General features: G+C 35.9%; 1 protein-coding gene across 2 annotated transcripts; it reads left to right on the top strand.

Moving 5' to 3' along the window:
* The first annotated feature begins 214 nt into the window (after positions 1-214).
* LOC121391421 lies at positions 215-20,821 on the top strand. 2 transcript variants are annotated; one of them, XM_041523063.1, is made up of 8 exons: positions 215-1,281; positions 8,785-11,072; positions 12,473-12,567; positions 14,878-15,078; positions 17,651-17,762; positions 18,703-18,722; positions 18,812-18,898; positions 20,114-20,821. In XM_041523063.1, exons 2-8 carry the CDS (start codon positions 8,804-8,806, stop codon positions 20,219-20,221), a joined length of 2,892 nt encoding a protein of 963 aa, XP_041378997.1. In that variant the 5' UTR covers positions 215-1,281; positions 8,785-8,803; the 3' UTR covers positions 20,222-20,821. The 2 variants fall into 2 exon arrangements, with proteins under 2 accessions (XP_041378997.1, XP_041378996.1); XM_041523062.1 differs by having other exon boundaries at positions 8,785-11,132.
* The last annotated feature ends 1,469 nt before the right edge of the window (positions 20,822-22,290 follow it).

Here is a 22,290-nt window from a genome sequence, read left to right as displayed (position 1 = left end):
TACATAATTTTTGTGTTTAAATGATTATTTTATTTACATTTTCAAAAAAAGAAGAAGATAGAGAATTTTATAGTTAGGTCTACGCTGTTTACTTTTTTTTTACTGGAGTGGGGTGGTGATTGATTGGGGTTTTTTGGTGGGGGATAATACTGTATTTGATGTGAGGATTTTTTCCCTTTCTTTTCTTTATTATTATTTTTAAAAATATATTATTTAGGGGTTTTAAGGATGTTCTATTAATAATGTTGTTAAGATTGTTTTACAATCCTTAGCTAACCGACCCCATATTTTGCTGTACGTTCCAATTATTTTCCAAAACGCCCCTGGGGAAGGGTTAAAATAGACACACTAGCTGTGGCTCTGGATTGGAGCTAATACGGGGGCGGGATTTACCTCAGTCGGTTGAGTGCTTGCTTGAAGTGCTTGCGTCCCAGGATCGAACGACCTCGGTGGATCCATTCAACTGATTAGTTTTTTTCGCATTCCAACCAGTGAACTACAACTGGTCAAAGGCCGTGGTATGTGCTTTCCTGTTTGTGGGAAAGTGCATATAAAAGATCCCTTGCTGCATTAAACAAAATGTAGCGGGTTTCCTCTGATGACTGCGTGTCATGCTAGGCCTATTTGAAAACAGATGTATAATAATTATGCTGATATGTGTACAGGTATCGGATTAAACAAAATTAATGTGATCTGTGTGATGTGTTAATCCCCCCCCCCCCTCCCCACACACACACCCACACTCCACACCCCGCCTTCCTTTCCGCGTGTTATGTTATATAATACATGCGTGTCAATTAATCGTGCATGCATTTGTACGAGACTTAGAGGCTGTGCCCAGGTTGAACATGCTTGAACTTTGTCTAAATAATGACATGAAAAATGGGTTTTGTTTTGTTTAGTTCATTTTTAAGAGTCGATTCTTGCATATCCTTTAAAAATAACTCAAATAAATATTTTTGTATTATTAGTGAATTTGGTAAAAATTAAATTAAATTAAATTAAATTAAATTAAATTAATAAAAGATAAGGGGCTCCATAGTAGATATATTATGTCCCTTGTTTTGTCATTTTTTTTGTAGTTGTTTTTAATTATAAATATGAATTAATTAAGTTATTAAAAAAAAAATCACCGCCGTTATTCAATAATATTAATAATAATAATAATTTTCTCAATCTGCGTCCGTATCTTTAAAACGGACCAATCCCGAAATAATGTTCTGAAGTGTATGACTTCCTGTATGTGGAATTCTGGGAAGGACGCGAAATTTGAAAATGGTGGTATGTTATTTATCTTTATTTGTTATTTCTTGTTACTTTTGTTTTATCATTAACATTGTGATGCTATCAACCCTAATATATATATATTATTGATCTTTCTGTTCGCCTACATTTTTGGTGCATCTCAAATGTTAAAACTATGTTTTTGGGTGGGTTTTTTTTTTATATGACTGAAAATCTATTTCGGCATTTGCATAAAAAAAAAGTTTGAAAATGGTGACGAGTCTGACTTAGGATAACGAAAAATAGCGTTTTTTTAGTATTTGTTGTACTAATATGACATCTTTAAAATAACTATTTTTTGTTTATATATATATATATTTTTAAAGGTGCCCCATACTAATTAAAATTTTCTATTCACGGAAAGTAGCCCTGTTTGCAGTGTTTCACTGACACTGACTGACCGAGTCGCTGACAGTGTTTGCCAACAATTGAAAAAATTACCAAAAACCTATAGGCTATTTGCATAGTGAAAGTTTGTTATTTAGTGTTGAAATGCTTTTAATGAATAGCATTAAAACTAATGATTAAATGAAATTTGATACCCAATTTCTCACTGGTCATTTACAAAGTTTTTAGTTTTTTTATCATTCAGTATATATCGTCAACATCCCTAACTGCGTTATGCTTCCAACTCGGAGTTCACTTTGTTTTCTCGTGCATGGTTCGCACATTCAACATCCGATTTGTTGTCATCGGCATGTCGTTCATTCGTGAGGTTTTTCTTCACAGTTCAGGAACATTTTCATAAACAATAAAGTTCAGAAAAGTAAATATCTAAATACAAAACTTTACAAACCCCTAAAACCATTAATTTTACAAAGTCGTTTTTGTTCATTCCTTAAAATTACTGATATCGGATCCACATGACTCGTAGAAATTGACTTAAAATGGAGAAAGATGAACTAACATTCGGTGCGTGTCACATGACAAGGCCAAAGCATTTAATTTTTATGATTTTTAAGACCTCTGTTATTAGAATTTTTCAATTATTATATTCGATTTGCAGAAGTTATGCTACGTTTTTGTGCCTCTACTGTAGTGAATAGTATTCATAATCCATTCATAACAATTGTAATTGTTTTGAGTGTATAAATTATGTTAATTATGGATCAATTCATTAAAAAAAAGAAGAAAGACATTTTACAAACTATTCACTGGTATAAACGTAATGCCCATCAGTATTGACATCAAATGTTAGCGATGTGTGTTGATAAAACACGGACCTGACCAGAACGCTTGACAAATAAAAATTTTCCTTTTGAAAAAATATTAAACTAAGTGTTCGTCAACTGTGCATAGTTAAGAAACATATATTTTTTTCATGTATAGGACTTGAAAATGGAAAATAACGAACCACACATGCACGTTACGATACTTTTTGCAAACGCATGCACCTGAACGCTGTTAGAAACGTCGCACTCTTTCCTGTTTATCGGAGGGTGTTTCACTTTTGTTTACTAGAATGGATTTGTTTTACATCGACATTGATCAATCTATTTTGTTTGACGTATTGTAGCTGAAAAATGTAGAATAACATTTCTGTAAATATCGTTTTTGTCATTAGGTGAACGCAGTTTGGGACGTCGATGGTATATATTTTTTTATTGAATCCACATTTTGCACCCAACCCAAGCCAGTTCTCTCCCCAAAAATACGCAGTGCACAATATTTTACATGAACCGTTCGGTTACGCAACTTTAAAATCACAAGAACCGCCAATCGTTTACGTGGTGAACAATTACATTCTAAATTCAAAAGTACCATATATCAGTAATTAAAGTAAAAGTCAGTTTGTTTTTGAATACATTTCAACCACCAATGTAGCACAGAACTGCAGTTCAAGTGTTTTAGGATTAGGTAGGCCTAACTCATCGGTTATGAGAACTATATTCACATACGTAAACAACTGGTTACCTAAGTAAAACTCACGTGAACTGACTTCCGGTTACCTTAAATTTTGACATATTGTCCCCTGAATATGTCAGTCCCCCCACCCTCCAAACAGATAAATTTGTCAGTTCACCCCAAATCAGGAAGCAGGTCGATCTTGCCACAGTTCTATTTTGCCATGGGTGAGATGGCCGTAGATCACATTTACATGTAACTTGACTGGATTGTGGCTATTAAAATGTTCTCATTACTAACATACATTATTTAATTTATTTATAAGCTTACTATTGTTCAGTCTGTGTGTTTTTGTTTTTATTTGTATTTATTTCACATTACGGGGCGAAGTTGCCGACACTTTTTTTCCGAGTTTAGTCTTTTCCACTTACTGCATAGGAAGATATTAATGTAACAAGTTAATAAACAGGAAGTAAACAGCTGGTAAAAAGGCGTTCTCATTATGTGATTAGTTGCACCAACTTGTCGTAGTGAGTCTAATCATGTTTGTGGGAAGAAGTTATGTCATAAGATTTGATGACGTCAAACAAAGCTTGCCAGTTTTAAAATATTTTGCGGGAAATGTAAGTGCCTACAAATTTATACTGGAATAAAGAAAACATGAATGTAGACAATTTACTGATGACATTATGTGACAAAACAATTATTGAGCATGTGGACAATAATAGGTTACCTTGAATCTGGAAATTTTGACATACTTATAAGCTAATGAAAAAACACGGAAATGACAAGACCAAATGGTTTGTACTTTAATGTGATTTGATTGGCTGAGAGCTTACGATTTATCGTGAGAAATAGAACATGTTCTAATCGGTATGATTCTGACACGACTTGTCATATATGACTAATGTCGTTCCGATTTGTGTGTTCTTAAAGTACGATTCCGTGGCTTGCAACAAGTCTAATCGCATAATGAGAACACCCCCTAATGAATTAATAGTCAAAGAAGAAAAAAACAGACATACAAAGTTTTATTAAGCACAATTTTTGGACAAATTGCCGAGCCATGACGAAGTGCAGAAATCAAGTTAACATGACCCACCCACAATGAAAATAATTTATTAAAATAACAGAAACAATATTCATTTCGGGGACAGTATATCAAAATCTTAGGTACCCGGAAGTCTGTTCATGTGAGTTTTAATTAGGCAACTGATTGTTCGTTTAAGTGAACAGGGCTGACTAAAAGTACTCATCTGCTCGCGTAAGACAAGTAAAATTTACAATTCAATCATCCGCTGCCCAACCAAAATGACCAAACACAAACTGCCTGTTTATCTCTTTTGTACACTTGTGATTTTTGTAATTCCGTAGTCTGCATCAAGCGTCATCCACCATTTCAAAGCTAGACAGACTTTTGGATGGTTATGATTGCTCTATCTGCCAGAGTTAACTCTATGGCAAAAACACAGAATTGTGATTCCTGCTCTAATACAACAATAATCCTATGACGTTAAATACCTTTATCTGCCAATACTTTCACTTGTACAAATAAGTTGTTATTTTTATTTAAGTGCAAGGACATTAGTTTAGATTGTTCAAAATGAAACTGCATTGAACATTTTCACTTGTCCACTTGACAACCATTGAAGTACATTTTGCTTGTCTGAACATATTTTCACTTGTCAGGACAAACAGACAAGTGTTTATATCGAAAACTGCAGATGTACTCGAATATTTGGTGCACCAAACAACGATCTGTTTTGTAGTTACAATCGTATTCATCACTAGCTGAACCAAATACCCAATGTATACATATATCGGATAAATTACTCACCTCATATGCTCCAGGTGAGCAATTAGTGTTGCATGGAAAACATGTTGAGCATAACATGCACATCTATAGACAATAGCACCAATTGAATAATCTTTGTATAATCAGTATAATGAGATTAAAGCAGTATGCCGCCCCCCCCCCCCCCCCCCCCCCCCCCAAATGTAAAAGTATGGTCAGTTCCAAAAAAATTAATTTACAAATAAATATCAACTTCAGATAATACTGTCATAATAAATTTTCGAACACTGTCAATGGCAATGTAACACTAATATATTTTTAAAGACACACTTGCGTCTGAGAATTAACAATTATGAAGTCAAGTTTTAGTCTTATTTTTAGAGGGTATTTCACCATTTCAAAGTCACAGACTCATGTTTCACTCAATTGTAACGTTATCCAAATGTGTAGATTAATTAAACTTGGTGTTAATTTTTAAGGGTTGAAACTCGGGTCTGTCCCTTTAAACCGTATTTTTGTGCAACAAGTTTTAATGCGACCCTGAATAATAATGATGAAAAATAAGTAATCTCCTGGACAGTTACACCTGTTTTTAATATATCCTCCAAGGCTTCTAGAATTTTTATAAAATCCACTAGCCATGGAATTAGTGATTTAAAAACATTAATAGCCAATATTAAAAATTCACTAGCCTTACTTTACTTTAAGTTAATACAATGTTACTAAATAATAGTAATAATCAGATATGTCACCTAGTTGGGGTGGTGGGCAGGATATTCATATTTACAAAATAGACAACTGCAACATTTGACTAAGAATTTTTTTACTAGCCCAACATTAAATTACACTAGCCATGGGAGTGGGGCTACCATAATCTAGAAGCCCTGTATCCTTCAATCAGAGTTCAAAATTAAGAACCTGGGCAACTTGAGATGAAGTTTGCTGAAGAGGTGTCTGTTTTATTCCAATCGACACTAGTTAGCCAATAAAATGTGATACAACAGTCAGCGTGGTCCACAATTTAGACCATTCTGTATGCATAAGATACTTGGTAAATCAATGGGTCAACATTAGTGAGGTGCAAATTCAAAAGGGTTGGAATATTACCAACCTACCCTAGTGAGAAAAATTCTCCTGGTTAAAACAACTATACATTATGTTGGTGCTCAGAAAGGTTCTGCTGTTGTGGTTATAAATATATTTATAATGAACAAAAACAACCACATAAAAACACTGCGTAATAGGTGAATTTGTTGGATTAGCTGTGGTTTCGTTTTCCACTAGTTACCTATTTTAAAAATATATATATATTTATGGGTATGTATATAGAGGATAATAAATGAGTTACCAGTTATTATCAAATTTATATTCTGAGTGAAACAATTTTCAATTGTCACGAGCTTTAGCGAGTGACAAATGAAAATTATTTCACGAGGGACATACATTTGATAATAACTGGTACCAAGTTTGTTATTCTATTTATTACCTCATTTATTTTTTCTCGAAAAGCCTTTATTTTTTTTACGCACATGCACGAAGGCCAACCTGTATAGAAACGATGTAAACTACTTTACGCACTGTTCTGAGCATTGCTATAACATTGTAATTTAATCTCGCTCATAGATAATTTTCAAAAATGTTTTTTTATTCTGCTACAAAATCTATAATGAATTGCATTAAAATGACATTTTGTTAAAAATTTAACTCCAAAAAACAGAGAGCCATAAATAACTCTTTAACTACATGTCATTTTGTGTGTTTGCCAAATCGTGATGATGTCATATTTAGTACCGACACAGTCATTGGTTTGTAAGTGTCCAATAGTATTGTTCGTTAGACTAATGCAGAATATTTCTCACTGAGAAAATATGGAAAATATTTTTCCTGTGATGAGTGACCGCTGCGGTAATAAATATAATTTTTTTTTTTTTTTTTTAAATCACAATCTTTTTAGCACTTTCATTTCAGACATTTTATCAGCATGGATGATTTACACACACACACACACACACCTCTTTCTTTTGGGTATTCGTTTAGTAGGAACAAGTGATGCATTTGTGAGACTGTTTCAAGTTTAACAGATGTAAATAATTTATTATCGTTTTAATCCCATGCCACTTATATTTTTAAAAGATTATAATTTATCTACATCATAACTACCCCTCCCCACCCCTACTGTCACTCATTCAAACTCATGCTGCATAATGAAATGCTGGATTGTATGATGCTCTTTGATTGGCTGGAACAATTCATTTCGCTGTGACTTAAGCAGGATTCTTTCTATTCCCAAAAGATAACCTACTTGTTTTGTACTGTAGTCTTATCTGTATCTCTGACGAAATGTAGATTTTTTCAGAATATTTATTTTATTATTATTAATAAAAATCGCCAATGCATCATACACCACACCATACATTTTTATTTATGTCATTGTAAATTGAGTGTTAAAATAGTGTAAATAAGTGCACCGTTATTTTTTCAAACACCAGTTTATTTTCATAATTGAACATTGGATCGAAGTGTTAAAAACAAACTTGGGACTTCCATGAAATAATACCAACTCACAAATAAATCTAATGTGTTTAATTTTCACCAGTGAGTTTCTTGAATAATTACAAAATTAACTAGTATATACCAAAAATCAGCAACAAGACCCATGTTTAATCCGTACATCACTCTGCGCATCAACTATGACATAGATTGCCGTGTTTGTTTACAGTCGCTCTCACGGGATGTTCACAATACATACGGAACATAAATATAATATATCCCAACTTAAAGTAGTAGTAATAATAACCCAAGAATATATGAACTACTGGGGTTGGCTGTGTTAAATCAGCTGTTGTTCAAATCACCAGTGAAAGGCGTGCTGTTACCAGAGTTTTAGGTGGACGATAGAAAATTCACCAGAGATGAAATATAGGTGCGCGCAAATGCGACCGTGCACCTCGAATGTGGACTGAATCTTCAACATCGGTGCAATTTTGTACGAGAAAACAAAACGCTGACATAAATTCATTTAGTGGATGCTGCTTAAACGCGGAGTGACTTGCACGCGAACATCGATGCAATTCCTGACGAGAAAATGAAACGCAGAAGTCCTGAATGCATTGCCTGGTTTACGTTCGGAAACGAAACTACCATTCGTTGAAATTTTTTATCGAAAACGAAACACCGTTCTCGACTTTTCTAACATGTGGTAACCTCCCGGTAACCTGAACGACCGTTCTCGACTTATTTTGATGCCTGATAAACTGATTTATATTCCTTTACAATGAACAGATAGTTTAAATGACTCTACATTATATCTTCTGTTGCCTTTAAACTGAACATATAATCAGGGCTAGCTAGCCCTGTGCTCCTATTTATGTTTCGCCAATCATCAATTTGTTTTGTCAATTTAATTGATTTTGCCATCTACACAGACATTTCAGTCAATAACCCAAAGTTGACAATATACACTGTTTAAAATGTAATTTTATTATTACTTGGTGAATATTATACATTGCCCACCCTCTTCAAGTTGAAAGGCGAATAAATATATACACTGTAACAACTGCCAACCCCAAAGTGGGTGATAACTGTTTGTTTATTTATTTTTGAATTAATTTATTTATTGTATCATTACATGTAAACATAAGATCATAAAAATAAGTGTGCAATATGATTAATTAAGTGACATCATCAGATATACAAATTCTTGGACAGTGTCATTTCTACTTGTGTACAGAAATTAACAAAATTGTGTTACAAAGGCTAGACCATTAAAATGCCTTTTGACTGAAATGGTTATAACAAATTTACAAATTATATCTTTATATTGTATTCATTTATTTATTATTATTATTTGTTCTTTTCAGTTCTAACCATCAAACAGAAATGATCTCTGGTGAGCATTTCAGTGACGATGAAGACGTTTTCTTTGGTGAGATTTCTGAACGTGAGCTGCTCAAGTCAAACAAGTACGCCAGAAGGAAAACCGCTCTTTACGTGCCGGGACTGCCAACTGAGAAAAACCTTGTGCTGCGGGAGAGTGTTGAAATGGAGGAGGATGGACCCATGGTGGCAGGCTACGAGAGCATGTCATCACCCCCGTCACTGTTGGGATTCAATGTCATGACATCCCCGGCTGTCCAGCCCATCCCAGACAACAGTCCACCAGCTCCCAACAACAGCCCCATAGACGCTGACAAGAGCCCAGCGATTGGCATCTTGGTCAACTCCAAGCTAATCGCGGAGTACTCGCTGAGTGGAGAGACCACTCCGGTGTTTAAAGTGCCACAGAATTGTACAGTGAACAAAGAGTTTTCGCCGATGCCTAGGGAGTGTGATTCGAGACTGTGGGATAGCGGAGTGGAGTGTGGAACGGTTGATTGTTCAGTGCGGTCGACTCCCATGTCGTGTATCAAGTCAGGCAAAAAGCTGGTCGGTGATGCAGATCTCGGAAGTGAAATGGGAGTCACTGTTCCCTTGAATCATGTCCCCAAGGAATTGGTCAGTTCTCCGTTTGGTGTCACCACAGATGTTGTTAACCACAGTGCTAAAGGGACTGCCGAAGTCGCTGTGAAACGCAGGCTTAAGGATCCTCAGCTTCAGATGGATTTGTTGACAAAACAGACTCGACGTTCTCTGACGTTTTCTGTCGGTTCCGAGTCCGGTATGGACAGTGAGGTCAGCGTTCAGGATGAGTCCAAGGCATCAACAGACTGTGAGGAGCCAGCTGTCCGCAAACCGACCACAGCCAGCACACCGAGAATGTCTGCTGTGCCCACTCTGGACTTCACCAGCCCACATCTTCTCGTGAGTCCTATAGCCAAATACAAGACGATAGACTCCCTTAAAAGAGCAGATACAAAACAGTCTGTGCCGTCTTCGAAACTAGTCATGAGTTCAGCAAGTGCATTTCAGAGAGTGTCATCACACCAGGCCGTTCGCCGTAGTCTACGCAAAAAACCCATAGATGAAGATAGTGTGATTGATAATTCTCACATGGATTTGAGTACGTCGTGTCTGATGGACATGACGTCTTCCAGCTGTGTATCGGAGAACGATGTGTCGAGTTGTGGCTCATGTTACAGGGAGTTGTCCACACGGCAGACCCCACCCAAAAACCGACACAGCATAGCTTGTATTGAAACGATGGTAACAGGTTTCAGAGATACCATCAATGAGCTTACAAAGTCAATCTCACAGCTCAACAACAGACTTAGTGAATCAGCTGTGGTAACATCGTCAAGGAATTGTGTACAGTCTGGGAAGAGTTCGTCTTGTGATGTACTTGAACAGTCTGGACACGAAACCTCTTACAGTTCCGTGGATGGTGTTAAAAAGGTTGTTGTAGCAAGTCCTCCGTTTAAGTCGGTGTCTGAGAATGTGCTTTCCCTCCCGTCGACACTGGCCGGTCAGCAGCTTCAGTACGTGAAGAGTCGAGAACTGTCCTTGATGAACCTCGACAGTTCTCCTGACTCTGTTCAGTCGCACTGCTCTACGGCCACTCAGCCTGGACTAAGAGTGTCGTCGTCAGACAGCAGCGGGGCACCGTTTCACAGACCGGTAATCAGCAGCGGCGGTGTTCAACACCACAGTTCCTCTCAACTAACGGGCGAGATCCTGTCGAGAACTCAGTCCTTTGTTAACGACCACATGGAATATGACTGTCAAACAGAACAGAAAGAAAATTCATTAGACTGTGAACCTTCACGGAAATCTTGTTGTGACTCTTCTTCTTCCACAGACATACCTTTCATAGACGGTGCACCCTACAGGATATGCAGGAAAACTGGTTTGCCATCTCCCCCACTTCGTCCAAGTTTCAGTGACATTGATCTTGTAAACCATCAGACTGAAACATCTGATATCATAAGACGTCATAGGTCAAGAACAAAGAGGAAATATGTGGCTGAGACGAGTCGACTGTCTTGGACAGAGACCGGTTATTTCGATTCGGACAGCAGCAGTTCCGAGCTGTCTGACTGCTATAACTGTGGCTCGAGTTCGGAGTCTGACTCGTCATCTCTGCTCGACTACAGTGCCTCGGACTCCTTTGACTTTAACCCAGCCTTGCTGGTCACGGTAGAAGGCTCCAAGGAGAGACTGACCACCGTGGAAACGAACATTGATGTAGTTAGCGCCGAGCCAAGCAGCAAAGGCAAGTTAGTTAGGCAGAGATCATTTCAAGAAAAGCTTAGAAACTTCAGAGACAAACTAGGTATTTGGTTGTGATTTTGAAGTGTTTGCATGTTGCATGAACACCACTTTGTGTTTGGTAGCATGTCGGGTAGTATCTGTTGTTTTACCTAATTTATGAGTACAGTTTTTGTAGCATATATTTTACTAAATGTACAATCATGTAGATGCACCTGTTGATAGCTTCACAAGTGATTTGTGATTTTACCCTTGAAGCTACATGTGTGTATACCCTACATGTAGTTTCCGAGATCCATACCTTTTTGTGATTTGCATCAAATTAATTTTGATCTACTATTAAGATAAACAAAGATAAACAAGAACACATTGGATTTGGATGCAGTGGAGAATGTGAACAATAATGTTATTGGTATACTAGTATGTGGTGATGGGTTGTTTTTTACCTGCATTTATCGCACGAGTAGTTTTTATTGAAGGTGCACTGTTTACTAACCTAAACCATTGGCTTTGTGAATGTATATTGACCATGATTCATGTGCATACATGCATACAAGTGTGTCTTAACAGGACTAGCTCTAGATGATCAGACATTTTTACAAAATCATCACTTTTAAACTTCAAAAATTGCAAAAACCCAGTTATTTTCTAATAAAATTTATTAAAATAACAAATATTACATGAAATTTATTCGCAAAATTAAAATAAAATTAGCCAGTTTCGCAATTGTCGAACTTGGAGAGTGCCAGAGCTAACCCTGGTTATTGTTTTATTTTTGTTATTGTTTCAGTAGTGAAATAACTAATCAGCACATTCTTTGTTTTGCCTTTTGGTATTTTTATATAACGATTCACATACATACATACTGTATAATACTATAAATGATCATACATGTATCATTGTATGTAACAACTATACACAAATTGTTTAACATTTTTGTCAGTAATTTGCCTTGTTGATCCTCCATCTTGCCTAGGTGACCTACGGTATTTAAAAATAAATTAAAACATTTTAAATTTTTTAAAATACATACCTGCATATTGATTTTGATGCTTCAGTAATAATATTTGTTGACTGTTGTTTTTTGGTATGGCATTAATTAATACATATTTCATATATAAATTCAGTGTGTTACCATTACTGTTATAAACTAATATCAGGGCTAGCTCTGGCACTTGCCAAATTTGCCAATTGCGAATTTTTAAAACAGTTGGCGAATGTTATTTTAATTTGGCGAAAAAAATAATGTACTAATTGACAATTTTTTAGAAAATAACTGTTGATTTCTGCAATTTTTCAAGTTTAATAGACAATATGGCAAAATATTTTTCTCACGCAGAGCTAGCCCTGAATATTACACTTGAATAAAAATTTTTAATTCTCTGCTCGTTTTTTTTTTTGCAGTACCACGGAAGAAAAGATCTAGGAACAAATCCAAAATGAAAGTAGATAAGGAAAATACACCTGCTGTTACCAAAAAGAAAAACAGTTATCCAAAGGTTGGTAATGATTATTTATAAATATGTTTTCCCCCACTGTTCAGGGGTCTTGCTTCATGTCATAAGCGATGGCAGGCCCACCATCTCTTAAGACTAATTTCCAATATGCCCTCCATCCATTGGCAGCGATAGTAATATCCACCATCCGTTTATTTAGGCTGCCATCCAAAATCACAAGTCGTGCCATCATCTTGAACTACTAGAGTAATCAGGTTCATCGTTGTTTAAAAACATTTTCAAAGCACTTGTACCCTGCAAATCTTAGGTACCATCCCTTCCTATAAGTGGAACCACCTCTACCGATTTCCGTGTCACTTGCTTTTGGGAAAGGGCCTGTGTTGTGTACCACAAACAGCGTGGATAAATCCCAGGCTAATCAAGTTTGTTTTGTTTAACGACACCATTAGAGCACATTGATTTATTAATTGGCTATTGGATTTCAAACATTGGGTAATTTTGACATATAGTCTTAGAGAGGAAACCCGCTACATTTTTCCATCAGTAGCAAGAGATCTTTATTCTTACACACCCGTGTAGGAGATCACCATTGTGTATTAAAATTGTATACAACATATGTTGGAGATCATTTCTGAGAGATCATGACCCAGTTTAGTGTTATTGTAAGGAGAGGTAAAGTGACGTCATTCAAATTCAAAATTAGCTGTATTATTACAATGCTTCACTTTTCATCACTTTTATTTTCCGAGTGGTTGGCAAATGTTTTAGAGTGCTCTATTTTTTTTAAGGAAAACAGATTTGTTAGTACAGTAGTGATTTGGTTATGACGTGGTATGTATGCTTTAAGCCAAGTATCCATACGCCATGACCCAGTTAGGCTACGTTCTGTAACAACATAATTTAGTTTATTATATTGTTTTCATTTTCATTGTTTGGGGTATGTAAGAAATAGAATACTACATACGTGCCCGTTTGATACCATTTATCTTAGAACTCGTTTAAAAACATATCAAACTCGCTTTCGCTTGTTGGATATGTTATTACACAACTTGTTGTAAGATAAATGGTTACAAACGGAAACTCATGTATTATTCTCTATATATGCAACATCCCACAGACAGGATAGCCCAGGCTAATATTGACTGAAATTTGATCTACAGTAGCAAGTGTTCCCATATTCCGTTCTGTCTGTATATTATGTATACATGAACATGTATAGAATAATAAACACTTGCAAATCCATTGATCTTTTGCTATTACATATATACTGTAAGCAAAATAAATAAGTCCAATGAAGTATTGCCAATTAAATCTCTGGCTGTGTGATGAATAAAGAGCGAGAGTGTCATAATTAGTTTCCCATTCTTCAGAAGTGCACAGATTAGCTGGTTAATCCTTGATCTGGCAAGCTGTGATGCAGCACATCAAATCCATTATATCGGTGCTTAACATGCAGATAATTAACCTAATGGATACATGGTGACACTTGTTTTCAAAACATGTAGTGTTTAAGTTCATCCCCAGACATTTCACAGTTCTGTTTTTCATGTTTTAATAGAAGGTGTTTTCAATAGTTTAAATTATATATTGATTAATTGTACCTTCATGCCTGATCTAGGGGAATTGATTTGCATATACACTTATTATATGTACAGGTTTATGTGGCAGTGAGAAACATTTGATGCTTTTTATGATGGTGTCTGTTCATGGGGATACATGTAGCTTAATAGTTTAATTGTGACAAGTGGAATTGTCATCTTAATGAGACTAGATCTTTATATGTGTTTGCTGTTATATTTCAGTTGAATGTATCACATAATCAGGGTCATAACAAAACTACATGGTCAGCCATAAGCAGAAAGGTTGTATTGGTTTTGAAAAAAAAAAAAGAGATAAAGAAAACAGTTCTCTGAAATCTATATATCTGGAAAGAACTTGTTCTGACTGTGTGGTGTTTTAGTACATTTAACATGGGTCTTCACACTGTTTTTGAAGACTTTGAGATTGTTGAAATAAACTCAGAGGATAGCTGGTTTTTAAATACGGTAATTATCTAGTTGTTGATCAAACGTACATATAGTTTATATTTAATTCACATTTTAAAACAAATATTGTTAAATTCTTAAGTGCTCATAATTTTTATTTAAAAAAAATAATATCAATTACTACATGAAATTATTCTGCCAGATTAAAAAAAAAAATCACCAATTGTTTTTAATATTTGCAGTTAGCGAATTTAACAAGTAACAGAGCTAATCCTGGTATTAACTTTTGAAAGCTTGAGAAAGGGATCATACAGGAATTGGTAAAATTGGATGTTTGAGTAGTTAAATTTAAATGTTAATTTTTCAGACTGCGCGGTCAGTGAAGACCGGGTCAGCATCGTGTGGTGACCTGACGACCACTGAGGAGTTCACCTGTCTGAAAGTGCAGGTAAACGGAGCGGACTGCGCTCCAGCCGACGTTTCACAGTACAAGAAGAAAGCGCCGCAGAGGTGGAGGAAACCAGATGGCTTTATGTCACTGTCTCCTGTCACGGGGAAAAAGTCAAAGGTAATGATGCGTGCAGGAACTGCCTTAGTATGAACATCTTGGGACTTTGATGGGTACAGGGCATAAAATTTGGCACGAACGATTTTGTCATTTGTATGTCGGTTATGCAAAACCAATATTGACACGAACGACGGATCGTTTGTGCAAAAACTATAATCACTCGTCGGAAAATGTAAACCTACATTTATTTTTTTAACATATATAAATGCATCGTGTTGAGGTGTATCTCTGTGCCAAATATGAAAATGTACACTTCGGCATTAACATTCGGGCTTTGTTTTTGTCTCCGGGCAACGTTCGGGCTCCGGGCTGCAAATAGGTTGAAAAGGGGGGATACAGACTTGGAACAGACAAGTTCTTTAACAAAAGTTTTGGTGCCATTCCCATCGACCATCTTAGATAATTGTCGTAATCCCCAGGTGTGAAGTGGTCACAGCAAATCGAATCCCATCTTGACGGTCCTTTCCAATACACCAGTGTTTGGTTTAAGAACTGCTTCCGTGCAAACAATGTTGGTTTGTCTCTCGGAAAAATATGCAAACTTCTTTTGCTTTTAACTGCAGCTTTTGTACATCCATACACCGAACAATGGTTCACCATGTTTCACATTTGAAAGATATCTTCAAAATAATATTCCAAATATACAATTCAATTCAATAGAATAACATTTTCGCGTTTTAAAACTACACAGTGTTCCACTTCCATGTAAAATGACCGAAAAGGCTGTGAATCACGCGTTAATGTTATGCTGGTTAGCACGTCATGGGGACTTTTTATTGCGAATATATTAAAAACGGGTAAATTTTTAAATTTTTTATTTTATTAATACTTCATATATACTACTCAAAAGAATTTAAGGGTCAGAAATTTATAACCAAATAAGTTTCAGAGTGTATTAGATTGATGATGTAAACTACACCAAAAATTTAATTTATTGTTCCATATTTACAAAAAACCACAAATAAACGTCACTGTATACAAGAAAGTCACATGACATGCTGTCAAAGTTGAAGGTTGTCAAACATGGATTTTACACATTAGAACATTCGTTTAATAGTGTGTGAATCCACCCCTTGCGCGAATACACTCGACACATCGTTGCCTCATGCTGTTGATCAGACGTCTGAAGAACTCTTGGGGAATGGCCTGCCACTCTGCCATAAGAAGTTGACCCAGATCATGAAGGTTGGCCGGAGGGGCATGGTTATCCCGAACTCTCCTGCCTAATTCGTCCCAGACGTACTCTGTTGGGGCCAAGTCAGGCGAATATGCTGGCCAATCCATCCAGGCGATACCTTGTTGTCTGAGAAAGTCCGTTACCACCCTGGCGCGGTGGGGTCTGTCATTGTCATCCTGCAGAACTGCCCCGCCGCCAATCTGCTGAAGGCCTGGGAGAACCAACGGCCGGATAATCTCATTCAGATAGCGGATTCCATTCAGATTGCCATCCACCACATAGAGGGGGGTCCTGTGGTGGATAGATATGCCGCCCCACACCATGACGCTGCCACCACCGAACCGGTGACGTTGTCTAACGTTAACGTCAGCAAAGCGCTCCCCAGGACGTCTGTAGACACGAACCCGACCGTCGTTGAACTGGAGACTAAACCTGGACTCATCAGTGAACATCACTCGACCCCACTGAACATGCTGCGTGCACCAGTGACGTCTGGCCGTTCTGTGACGTGGTAGGAGTGGTGGTCGAACAGCCTGGCGACGGCAGCGTAGATTATTGGCTCTCAGGCGATTGCGTATTGTTTGATCAGACACTCGAGTTCCAGTCGCAGTCCGCAGATTGTCACGTAATTGGCGTGCAGTGGTTGTGCGTTGACGTAGAGCCATATTGGTGATGTAGCGGTCCTCTCTATTTGTAGTGCTTCGGGGTCTTCCCGAACGTGGACGATTTCGAACAGAATTCGTTGCTTGGTACTGTTGCCACAGTCGGCCAACGACACTCTGACTGACACCAAGTCTCAGAGCAACATTTCTTTGCGTATTGCCATCCTGAAGCCAAGCAATAGCCCTTCCTCGATCTTCGATAGTCAGTTGACGTCGTACCATTGTCGAATTTGGAGTGTGCACCGTACACGAACGCAAGCTTCAATTATATGGAAATTCAGCATTGGGAACATGGAATACACGTGCAAAGCGTGCAAATGAAGCGCTTTGTGAAAAAGCAAGTTATGGGCACTTAGCAGACCTTTCCCTTTCGCCCTAATTTACGTGCAAATGTAAGCATGTTTTCGCCATTAGAACTAGTCGACAGTGTCAATGACAGTGGATTTTAATTCATTTATGGGTTGCTTAGACCCACTTTCGTCAGAATGGAACAATACCATGCGTGACATTGTGGTCTAGCTAATATAATTGACATTCAGAAAATAATGTCGAAAATATCGTCTGACCCTTAAATTCTTTTGAGTAGTATATATATTGTAAAAAGTATACGTAGATACCAAACAATAGTAAATTACGTTTTTGATAAATGTAGACCTTTAATAACTTATAGGCATAACATGGTCACTTCTAGCATGACTTAATTTGTTGTTGTTGTTTTTGTTGTTTTTTTCAGTGTGATGAACATGTTGAAAGAATAACTCAACTTCACACCATGTGCAATGGTCAAAGAATTGTCCGATATCTCAACTTCTCAGAATCACCCATGATTATCAAACATTACCCACGTGAGTCAGTTAGTAGTATGTATAGGGGGTAAATTAATATATCCTCTAATTATATCCTCCCAGATCATAAAACACCCATGATTCATAGTCAAACATTAAAATCCTATTCCAAGTTATCCAGTTACACGTTCCCATTAGTAGTATGTATAGGGGGTTTAATTAATCACCCATCCTTACACACGTGAGTCAGTTAGTAGTATGTAGTAGGGGGTTCATCAATAATCACCCATGAATTGATCAAACATTACCCACGTGAGTCAGTTAGTAGTATGTATAGGGGGTTACATTAATATATCCTTTTCTAATCTTTATCTTTGTCATAAAATGTATAGGGGGGTGCGTTTCATGGACAAACTCAGTAAACGTCACAGCTTAGTAGTATGATATAACATTGTTTACAAAATAACCTCTTGGCATATATTAGGATCCAGTGATATGGTGTAAATAGGTCTTATCATATAGTTGGACATTTCGACTTCAAAGCTAAATATTTTTATCTGTTTATACAGTTTATTTGTAATAAATAACTATAAAACAATCAGAGATGAAAGTTTTCAGGGTTTATCAATAATTCTGGATTTTTAATCAGCTATACAGTGTTTTCGTGCTTTTAGTCATAAAAAAATTCCATGTTCTCCCATCTAACATGTGCATCATGGTTTCAGCTGATACTTTCTATACATTGTGAATGGGGGGGGGGGGGGGGGGGGGGGGGGGGGGGGGGGGGGGGGGGCATTTTCACACTATTTTCCAAACCTCAATCTCAGTACCCGACTACCAACATTAAAATTTCCAGATTTTTTTTTGTTTTGTATCTCTGAATAATTGAGCCTTCACAGAATCTTTGCAAAATCAGTTTTAGTATATAAAAATTATAGTTTGCTGCTACTGGGTGTAAAGACAAATTAATTTGTTAAATTTTTATTATTTATTATTGCAGCTCCTAAAGAGGCTGCTAAAGTAAGCTGGAGTGACACTGTCCAAAAAAAAAAAAAAAAAAGAAGAAAAAATAAAAAAAAAAAAAAAAAAAAAAAAAAAAAAAAAAAAAAGTAAGCTGGAGTGACACTGTCATTGAAGAAGATGGAGTCTACAGTCCTCTGTCGAGTCCACCTGCACCCAAGCCAATTCTACAACAGGTTTGTCATATTGTCTTTAATTCACCAAATACAAAACATCCAACATCCATCCATGCCAGTGGAAATGATTGCTTGATGTTTACAGGGTGAAGAAGTGCATGCATGCATGTGTGCATACAGTATTTTACTTTATTATATAACCTATTCAATCTTGCTATAGTGATAAAGAAATTTTCAAGCTGTCTGATAAATTTATCTTGTGTCGCACATATGTGCGATTTGGACTGGAACTTTTAAATGGAAAATTCCCTTTTAATCTTTACTGTTACTGACGTCATATATGATTTACAAATTACGTCAGATTGTATTTGAAATATTACACAAGGCTGCCGCGGAGTATGATTTCTAACGTTAAGTAAATCCATGAAAGAGTATTAATCATAGATTTAAGAAAGTGTTATGACATTAAATTAAAAACTGTTTTTGTAAAACATAAAAGAAGATATGCAATAAATACAGAACTTCACATACATGTTTTCGCAAGTATGTCTGCAATTCTCATTTGTGTTAAATGTTATAGAAAATAACTTTTTTTGTTATTGATTCAGTATATTTTTTATAATTGTTTATCTTTATTAATTAATTATTGATGCAAAATTTGTGATGTAATAAAAGTACACATGTATCTTAATTAAGTCTAGCACATGCCTTTGTAATAATTAGAGATGAAATTTATGTGGATGTTTTCATAATTCTGAATTTTGGAGCTACCTAAAAACTGATTGATTATAAAAATCCATAATCGATGGTATGGGAAAATGTTAACTGCAATTATTCCTCCAATTTAGAAATGGAATTTGTGTAAATATGTTCAGGTTGGTGTCTGTTTTCATGTCTAGATAAAAAACAATATTAAATGTAAAATAAGCCATTTGTAGAACTCATCTAGATCCCTGTGAATATGGCAGTAGGTGCATGGTCCTTATAAATCAAATCATCCTTATGATCATTTGACTGATTGTGTAATTGAATGTTGATCAGTTGCTGCCAACTTATTAATTGTTGAAACTTGTCTAAACTGGACCCTGGACAAACCGGAGTCCTGTCAAAGCTGGTCACGTTTTTTTCTAGGTCCCAGTGACTGGTGATTATAACCATTAATTGATGTTGAAATTCAACCGATTCCCAACACTAACTAATAATTCTATTTATTTTATGATGACATTTTTTTCGTGTACATTTCTTATTGTTTTTTGTTTTTATCTCTTTCTTCAGAAACCCAGTAACCACATGTATCCATTTGTAGGAGACGTGCCTTCACCTATCATTCTCACTCGGACTCGCAGATCAAAGACTTTGTTTAGAAAAGTGACCCAGTTATAGCATTGTGTTAATGTAACCTTGTTATTTATTCAAAGAGTGCTTGTTGAACATTGTTATTATTTAGGTCAAGTTATTAGCTTTTTTTTTTTTTTTCCTGCTTGAGCTTTTTATTTTAAACTTTTGTGCAATTATGCATTTAATCAAAATGAAAACTGTTTATAATTATTGCTTACTGATAAACAGCTGAACATTTAAAAAAAAATGTTTTCTTTGTTGATACAGTAATGTATATTGTATTTTTGGACTTGCTTTTTGCAAGTTGTCCTTTTATGCTATTGATAATCTTTTAATATAGACTTATGAAGTCAGAATGCAAGATTATATGTTACTTTTTTGGTAGTAACAGTATCAGTATTTACCATTCTCCCAACCCCACAATACATTAAACAAAACACTATATAATTTGCATACAGTCAGTGTCGGATATGGACAGATGAGCTTTATTACATTCATAAACGGTAACAGCCATATTATAAAGCAGGGCTCGAACTTAACGGCGGCACCAACGGCAATTGCTGTCATTGAGATATAAATTGCCGTAGGTAGAGAGCATCACCGATGGCACTTTTGTGCTGTCAGTAAAGCTCCTCAACAGTGGCAAAATGTATACACCTGGTGTACATTATCTGCCAATATTTAACATTTGCACATTTAAACAATGTCTACATATAACAAGATAGCCTTTCAGTCAGGTTTATTTGCTGCAAATGTCACTTTTAAAAAAATTGCCATAGGTAGGCTCAAAATTGCCAAAGGTAGGCTCAAAATTGCCATAGGTAGGCTCAAAATTGCCATAGGTAGGCTCAAAATTGCCATCGGTGGACTGTTTCACCCACTGCAATTCTTTTAAAAATTGTCGTGGGAGATAAATTCTTAAGTTCGAGCCATGTAAAGACTTCCGTCAGTCTCACGACATTACATTTTGAACAGTATTAGCAGAACTGTCTGCATCCACGAATTATCAAGGTTTGTTAGCCTGCACATGGACCATATCCTATTGTAATGTATCATTCAGAACATAACATTCATATTATAAACACTTGACATCCGTAGCTCATTGCTTTGGACAGTCTCTAAAAGTATTTACAAAATAACAAACTAAATCAGAAAATACCCCATAACGTATTATCAAGGTTCGCCAACCTTCTGACAAAGTGTCTCCTCCGAAAAATACAATATATCGTTTGTCATTCTGAATTCTGACCACTGAACAGAGAGAACATGGTACCTTGCCTTTTATACTTTTTTTGCAGAATGCCCTCTATAACTTGAAATTACCTTTCTTGTTATTTCCTATACTAGGAGAAATAAATGTTCTAATTTGAATCTTAAATGAAAGAAATGACATTTCGTTTTGTACACCATTTAATTTTATGGTAGGCTAGACATTTAATTCTGTTGAATCATTGTACCTCCTCAAAAACATTGTTTACTATAAATTAATTTATAATAATTTACCCAGTTCACTTTCATTTATCATTTCTTTTCCCCCACCCCTTCTTTTTCTTTCTATAATATACTTTGTATGCATGTGTGTGCGAGACAAACTGACAGTGATAGACATACCAACCAATCCACTTTGTAAATGGTACTTTGAGTTACAGCAAAGTAATGTTTTTTAATTGTTGACACTTTTAAATCTGATGTTTTCAATAGGTTGCACCCATCAGTATTTGTTTTCATTCTTTGTTCTTTCTGTTTGGGTAAGTAATTGTTTTAGATCTGATAAGCCATAAATATGTTTGCTTTTTGATGTGAATATGTAGTAGCATATTTGATACTGATTTTATTTTATGAATAGCATTACAGACTTATACATATGAATGTTTGAGTATTATTTTAAGACAAGCATTTATATACACATTGTATATTATATACCCGGTTGTGCCCATCATTTTGGAATAAAGAGTCTGAGGCTGTAAGTAAGCATGGTTGTGATTACAATTGAAGAGAGGTCTATTTTAATACTAATATTTTTATCATCTGTACATTTTGTAGAGGACAGATAGCTGAAATGTATTTTATACATTGCACTAAACATATTATAATAACAATATATTCCAGTGATT

The sequence above is a fragment of the Gigantopelta aegis genome, unplaced genomic scaffold (genome assembly GCF_016097555.1).
Source record: "Gigantopelta aegis isolate Gae_Host unplaced genomic scaffold, Gae_host_genome ctg2374_pilon_pilon:::fragment_1, whole genome shotgun sequence".
NCBI lineage: Eukaryota > Metazoa > Mollusca > Gastropoda > Neomphalida > Peltospiridae > Gigantopelta > Gigantopelta aegis.
The sequence above is the reverse complement of the archived record's forward strand: the minus strand, read 5'-3'. Positions and strand labels throughout refer to the sequence as shown.